The sequence below is a fragment of the Haemaphysalis longicornis genome, unplaced genomic scaffold (assembly GCF_048455015.1).
Source record: "Haemaphysalis longicornis isolate Haplotype H1 unplaced genomic scaffold, Haemaphysalis longicornis Haplotype H1 scaffold_7, whole genome shotgun sequence".
Classification (NCBI taxonomy): Eukaryota; Metazoa; Arthropoda; class Arachnida; order Ixodida; family Ixodidae; genus Haemaphysalis; species Haemaphysalis longicornis.
In genome coordinates this window covers 59,316,894-59,324,765 of record NW_027526422.1, presented here as the reverse complement: position 1 = coordinate 59,324,765, position 7,872 = coordinate 59,316,894, and the positions used below count along the sequence as shown (strand labels likewise).

General features: G+C 46.5%; 1 protein-coding gene across 1 annotated transcript; it reads left to right on the top strand.

Annotated features, from left to right (window-relative positions):
* The first annotated feature begins 2,970 nt into the window (after window positions 1-2,970).
* LOC144146306 (uncharacterized) lies at window positions 2,971-5,272 on the top strand. Its single transcript, XM_077678266.1, has 8 exons — window positions 2,971-3,040; window positions 3,109-3,303; window positions 4,182-4,238; window positions 4,337-4,378; window positions 4,449-4,487; window positions 4,565-4,767; window positions 4,930-5,089; window positions 5,154-5,272. Exons 1-8 carry the CDS (start codon window positions 2,971-2,973, stop codon window positions 5,270-5,272), a joined length of 885 nt encoding a protein of 294 aa, XP_077534392.1.
* The last annotated feature ends 2,600 nt before the right edge of the window (window positions 5,273-7,872 follow it).

Sequence of the window (7,872 nt, the reverse complement as noted above, 5' to 3'; positions counted from 1 at the left end):
CAGCATTATCGCCTTCTGAGAGAGACCCTACCTTCGCCTTAGCCTGGCCCTTCCACAGAACAACAAACTTCCCTACGGCTCATACAATCCAGCTGCTTCCGTCTCCGTTTTGCCCACTATTCGGAGACAAGGCCACGGTACAACATCACATGTGGGCCTGTCCATATGATACCCTCTCTCAAACTAATTCCTCGTAGCTCTAGGCAGAAAATCATCATAGCCCAGGCTACGAAGATCGCCCCACAGCTCCCGGCCACCTCCCTGGCTTAGAGGCCTTCTTTAATAAATGCCCCTCTCTCTCTCTCTCTCTCTCTCTCTCTCTCTCTCTCTCTCTCTCTCTCTCTCTCTCTCTCTCTCTCTCTCTCTCTCTATCTCTCTCTCCAACACACCCACCGCGTCTTCACTTAATGCACCGGGATCAGTACGACGCTGAATGTAAATTTTGCTCAGAAATAGGAACACTCTTACACCTAATTGGGGTGTGCCACTTTAGCCCTGAAAACCCTCCTCTCTTTCTGTCAACTACCAAACAAGAGCAATGAGAGATGCTTCTGTCCAGCCCCTCTCTGCCTACTCAGCTTGAGCTGGTGGATAGAGCACAGGTGGCGCGGAGTGAATATGGGCTACAGTGGAGAAGGAACCACTCCCATGGGCCGCACACCGAGCCGTTCAGAAATCTGAATAGAAGTATTTCCTTCTTCTCCTGCAGCTCCTCCGCCGTCTCTGCCGCCGATCTCATCGCGTCCGTCCGCGACGGCAGATACGGAGAAGTGATATCGTCTAACAATGGGTTTAAGCTATAGTTTCATAAAAAAACGGTTTCCACTTATGTTTGGGTTGTATCGGTTTACAGCAATACAACTCTTTCAACTACCGTTCATGCATCATGCATTAATTTCACCCTACCAAGAATATATATTTGAAGTAATAGAGGGTGTGGTTCAGTGCATTTCACTTCTCTCTGGTTTCACTATTTGTAGAGCGGCGTGAGTGAATTTAAGGGACGTGGCATGGTTAACCGTTGTGGGTGTGGTTTACAGCTTTGCTTTCCAACCACATTCACATGCTGGATTGGCGCTAATTTTTTTAATAATACGGATCTACGGCTCATACATCTATCCGTACCCGTATCCGTGCCTCCGTACCTCCCTACCTGAACCGCCTGAACCATAGAGGAACCAAGATGAGCAGCAGAGTTTGAACGACAGCATTTGAGCGCACCTCTGCGATAGCAGCAAGTTGTACACCAGCATTGTTTTGACTCAACATCCCATTGTAAGTGGCCATTGCATGCAGTTCTACTCAAGCGAGCTCTTTTCCTTTCTCTTGTTGATCAATTGTAACTCAATGTTTGGTATTTCGTAAAAGTTACTTTTACAGTGCATAGTAGGGAAGTTAAGTGTACTTTTGAAATGTGGCTTGCGTGTTGCCGGGGGGGGCTTTGTAATGTCACGCTGGCTACGTTTGTCGGTTGGCCAGCATGCGTTTCTGGCGCACGTGTCTCAAACTTCACAAAATACGGTCAAGCCAACTGACTGATCGAGCTGCAGTTGGCACAAAATACCTAACGTCTGATCTGTTGAAATTGCCCTCCCGATGGAGCCTTGCTCTGCCAAAGCTGTTGTGCGCAGCAATCAGTGCCGTAACAAATGTGTGAGGCTACAGATTGATTTCGATTGCTTTTGCAATCGCGTGTGCGGCCAGGACTCGGAACGCGCGACTCCGTGCTAGCTGAACACTGGCGTGACATGCATGCCGCTTTTTTCAATGCAGAGCATTTCTTAGCCTCGCCTCTTCCTGCGTCGGACGGCGTCCACAGCTCCGCGTCCGCAGCAGGTGCGCCTCTCCTCCTTTCCTCCTCTCTCTCAACAGCAGCTGGCGCGCGCATGCGTCGTAGTCAGCCCGTTCGCTCCGTCGCGGTCTCGGCGTAACAGGTGCGTGATAGCAGCGCGGTGGGGCGTGGAAGGGCGCGTGCTGCTTGCGCATGCGCGCTCTCCCCCCCGTACTGCTCTCCCTCTACTGCGCGCGCTGTAAATATAAAGCGGCTAGCGGTCGCTCGTGCTTCAGTCACTGCGTTGCTCCTTCCTTCCTTGGTTGACGCTCGCTCCACCCTAACGTGACTTTACTCTCCTCTCTATACCCCAAACCAACACCAACGCAACTACGACCCAACTACCCACCCTAACGCGACTTTACGCGGTATTAACGACCCCTACTGCTCTGCATTTACTCGTGTTCCCCTCGGAAAGGCGCGGGAATTTTTTTTGTAGCGGCTTGGCAGCCACGTACTATTGACGGTTGATTTGATTTGTTTATTTGTGGTCAAGCTGCGGTCGCGAAAGACATTGTTAAAAGAATAACAAGTGGCAAAAAAGTCCCTTTTTACAGTATCGGCTCCTCTCTCCCCGATGAGGCGCTACAATTAGTTCCTTGCGCATTTTGTTGCTTGAATTTTCATTTGCCGCAGCCAGTTTGCGCCAAGTGTCGTAATCGCTTTTAATTTTTTTCTTGTAGTACAGGGGTCAGATTTCAATTTTTTCATATGAACTGTATGGCTGACTTTTAAATCTTATCTTTAAAAATGCTTTTTGCCCAAAAGCAGTTTTGAGAAGTTTTAGTTGACCACTGGTATGTTTGTTTTTGCACAAGTGATCCACAATGTGGTAGTGGGCCTCCTTGATTATCATGACATGTACTGCCAGGGTTGTCATGTAGAGCTCAAATTTTTATGTACTCGTGTGGGAACAGCAGCCGTTGGATTGCCTGTGGGCTATATATTCAAGCCTCGTAAATTGAGAAGGCCCATTATCTCTCTGAGCGGTACTTGTAGGAAAACTGCGTATTTTCAGATGTATGCGATCGTGGAATTTGATGACGGCAAGGAAAAAAACTGTGGAAATCGTTCCGTGTGCATGGCTGAATGGTGAAAAGTGTTGGTGGCCAAATGTACCACCTGACAAAGCTGCCAGGATGGCAAATAAAGGGCAGCCATCAGGCCCAGGCTCTCACTTTTACAATGCGGCCGTGAAGGGAGTGTTTGGTGAGTCTAAAGCATGCGCTTGTGGTCTGCGCAAGTACTGATAAGCACTTTTATTTTACATTAACAAGGTTCATATGAGCTAGGAAGGAAAAAACTGGAAATGGCCCAGTTCACTTCCGACCTTTCTGGTGGGGAGGAGATGCCCAGAAAGCGGCGCCGAGTGAGGCCAGCACGCTGGGTGGATGACGATTCCACGTCCGGGGAATCGGACTCTGATGGTTTTCCGCGTGCCCCAACAGCGTTCGTGACATCAGAGCCACCTCGTAGTACTATTGCACTTTTTTTTCACTTTTGTTTGAAGATTTTGTGACAGAGTTGCATGTTACTACTTTGGTTTTGGGAGCCACTTTTTAGGCTATTCAGTGCTGGCAGCTTTATTTCAACTGTTTGTGAAGAACTTTGTTGTCCTTTCGCATCTCTGTGTATGTATGTATTCTGCCCATTTAATGTACTTCACTACTGAATGTGCGAAACCCCAGTTTCCACTACATGTCTACATGCATAAAAGTAGCATAAACGATTAGCTTCGAGAGTTAAAGATGCAAACACAACATCCTTGTGATGTAACCCAATAATGCTTCCAGTCATGCATACATAGAATATGTAATATCCTCATACAGTGCTTATATTTGCAGTTCTTTTGCCTCAAAATCTGCTCATTTATATACATATCCCACTTTTTAGAGTTGCACATTTCACTTGCTATATTCTTGCCAGGTGAAGTGAATAACCAGCCAGCTGGCTGCACTCTTAGTGAAGTTTTTAATTGTGCATATGTACTTTAGCACGTCTTGAAGGTTCAATCCAGGGGCTGGCACACCAAAGCAGCCCAGTGCCATTGCTGCAGAGCCCATGTATGTTCCTCTCTTTTTGTTTTTGTCTGTGTATTTACGTAAACATTACCAGGTTGACTATTTTGACCTTCTACACAGCTACAAGTACCAACAGTGGGCTACATGAAGGGCTCAGGCAATTGGGGCACGCAGGTAAGCTTCTTTGTTGCAACATCTTTGTTTGCTTTAAATTTGTTGAGGGGTAGGTGCGCCAGCGTAGCCTAGTGCCATTGTTAGAGAGTGGAATAATGTTTTGTCTGGGTGTTGATGTAGACGTTGATAGATTGACCGTTTCATGCTCTGCACAGCTACATGTGCCAGCAGCGGCATGCTGCAACAAGGGCCTGACCAACAGGGGCAAGAAGGTACGCCAGTCACTTGTGTACTGCTTTTTTGCAATATTATCTTCTTTTCATATAAATTTGTTGGGCGTTTAAGCTAAACATGTGAATAATTTGAACAGGAGTGCAAATATCACAAGGCCCGGGCACCCGTGCAGAAAACTGTTATTTTGTTTTTTTTAGTGATGTCATATGATTCTTCGAACTGCATCAAAAAAACTTTCTGAATTTTAGGTGGTCCAGGAAATTCTTCAAAGGCCCTGAGTTGTGCTGGTATGTGGGTGAAGTGTTAGAGTCAACTTCATAAGTTACAACAATATTTGTTGTAAACATCACGTTCTTGCTTGCAGAGTTTCAGAGGCGTGTGCTGACCTCCTTAAGCATAATTCGGCACACCCAGATGGAAATTTTGGAGAGCCTCCATGGACTTACAACCAAAAATAACGGCAATGTTGGTCCACCTACTGAACCTGTAATGGTAGGCCCACTGGGTTCTGTTGAGGCCGTGCTCGCCTTTGACGAAACCCTTACGGGTGGCTACCGTGAGGCCTTGGTGAGTGCATATATATTGCAGTCAAGCTTTTCAATAAATTTGCAACCACTGCAAACATTTGTAGCCAACCATGCAGGATCATCCTGCAAGAAAAGCCTTGGCAACGATTCCTCAGTGTATTGAAATGAGTGCTGGTGATCGCATTATAATAATTTGTTACAGATTGCTGAACTTGCCTTCTTTGGAGGAAAGGCAATACCGGCATCGGTGAAGGCCATGATGCCACGCCTGCTGACGGATGGGGTCGCCCAGCAATTCAGCATGGAAGGCCGCAAGGGCAAAGAGAGGTTTCGGGGCCTCAAGCTCTGCCAAGTGATTGTCGGTACGCACAATTTTTTGGGACAATCTGTTTCTATGCCAAATATGCATCTTTGTTGCACTTCCAGACGCAGTAAGACAGAGCAAATTCCTTGGCGACAGCCCGCGAAGCGAGGTGGAAATCCACATCAGGGAGTGGCTCAGGAGGGCCAAAGAAAGGGCTGCGTTTGGCATTAAGAAAACCTAAAGGAGAAGAAAACCTAAAGGAACAGAAATGTTGAATAAAATACGACTGCTAGTAAACCCTGTGGTTATTTTTCACTCGCAATATACCGCATTGAGCATGGCTGCGTGCGCAAACAATTGGTTCATTTTCAGAAATTACATGCTCGGTAAACGAAGAATAGGCCTTTACACAGGAAGAAGGTTAATCTAAAAGGTACAAAATTAAGGGGATAGAACTTCTTCAGTACTCAAAACTTCGGTCTCTATGCCGACGAGCAGGCAGGAAGACAAATTATACGTCCTCCTTTTTCCGTATTATTTTGCATGTTGGCTAGAAACCTGCTGAAAGGCTGTTTATTAATGGCTGTATCATTTGTTTTTACCTCATACTGAGCAGAACTTAATGCATGTCATTGAGGTTGGATTTTTTCATACAACGCTTTTATGGCCAAGATCCGGGATTCTATAGCAACCCTGTGCACAGAAAAATGCGATGTGATATAGCCAGCTTACAAAGGTCACGCTTGATTTGGCCATAATTATGGCCAAATGAGGTTGGATTTTTTCATGCAAAGCTTTTATGGCTAAGATCCGGGATTCTATAGCAACCCTGTGCAAAAAAAATTGCGATGTGGTATAGCCAGCTTACAAAGGTCACACTTGATTTGGTCATAACGATGGCCAAATCAAGCGCATATACAAACAAATTTCAGAGCCAGAAACAAAAGTGATTAGTCAACAGACGTCGCCTCTCATGTCGGAGCTTAAGTGTGTCACTGAATGTTAGACATGTGTGCCTAGTAAAATGACTAAGCGTGTGGTTGGAAAATGAATGTCTCAGCGTCGTACACCATTCAAAACATGATTTGGACCTCGTACGTCTCATCGCCTATTCGGAGGCGAGTTATACCCGCCATTTTTAAAGTAAGTAGCTAGAGTAAAAAAAGTGGGTGTTTACATAAATGTTTTTCTTCAACGTGACTGCCGTCAATGCTTAAGAGAAAGTTTCTTTTTCCTTTCCCTTAAATTATGTGTCATTTCGCGTGCTACTATAAACCTCGCTGGCATGTCAGCCAGAATGCACAGATACTTTTTGTTATTCAAGCTTTGAGAACTTGTGTAGTAGACCCAGATTAAAAATACAGGCTTATTGCGTGACCATATTGCATTGTACACCAAATATAGGGTACGACTTGAACTTTTAAAAATGTACATCCAGTTTTCGTCCGCTGCTGGATGTCCGACGTACGTCCAGAAATGTATGTCCAAAAATGGATGTGTACTGTACGTACGCTGGATGTCCGTTCTCGGCAATGGACGTACGGCTGTTCTTCGGATGTCCCACGGACGTACATGGTTGCTTGGGCAGTAGAGGGCTCCGGGTTATTATTGAGTCAATCTGGGAACATTTAACGTGCGCTAAAATCTCCACGCCCCGGCTTTTCCGTTTCCTGCTTCCGCCAGATAAACTGCCGCTGCGGCTGGGAATCGAACCCACGTCCTTGGGTTCAGTAGCGCAATGCCCTGCCAACTGAGCCACCGCGGCGTGTTATCCACCGGATCTGATGCCGGCACAAGCACAAGGGCACCAAAGTAAAACAGGGGCAAAGGATTGACGCCAGTCTCCCCAAAACCAATATATTACAAGCAGATACAAACTAAAATAAAACCCAGTATGTAGCGTCTATTACGTGAATTCATTAACTATTTTTATCGAGGTTCCGGTGGTTCTTGGTCTGCCGCAAGCTTGGTTTTGCAAATGAAGAAAGGAACCACGCGGAAAAGTTAAAAGGCTCCCTAGAAACAGGTATGGATGTCCTCCTAGAGAGCTGTCATGTAAAAATGCTCGGTGTGGCACTAGAGGCAAGCGGCAGGGCCGATCTCACAATCATAAAAAATATCTTTAACCATTCGCCCGCATTATGAAACGCGTAACCAAGGAACGAGCAGGAATGGAAGAAAAAATAATAGCGAGTTTTTGATTGATTTGATTGTAGCGTTTAATGCGCCGACGCAACGCAGGCGATGAGGCGCGCCATAGTAGAGGGATGCGGATTAATTTTGAGCACCTGGGAATCTTTAACGTGCGCCGAAATCTCGTACCAATAGCGAGTTTTAGCTGACCGTTTTGCACGGTCTGCTACGCTCCGTTATACCAACCGGGAGCGCCATTGCGCATGCGCGGCGCGCTTGTCCACGAACGGCATTGGTTCCGGTTGCGCTGAGCGGGCCGCCGGTGCCGGAGCGGACCGTCGAAAAGGTTCAGCTAAAACTCTGTATTAAGATTCGGGCGGCCACTGATCATGAGGCGTATTTCACTAAGCCTACCGTACCCATAACTTACCAGCTCCGAAGAAGATCAAATGAACACCATTATCAGGAAAGCATATAAGGCAGCCCTCCACCTCGTAATTTTTACCATGAGACGAACTGACAGCCAGGGTAACAGAATAGACACCCAGAGACTTGTGTAGAAGGGGAAAGCCTTTAACTCTATGGAGAAGCGAAATAATAAAATTCGGAGGCAAAGAATAACCTCGTCTCGTGCATCGCACCATAGGAGCGGGGGAATTAAGGTCAATGGAAGAGTCCTTCATCATACGTGGACCTCAATTGGCGGTT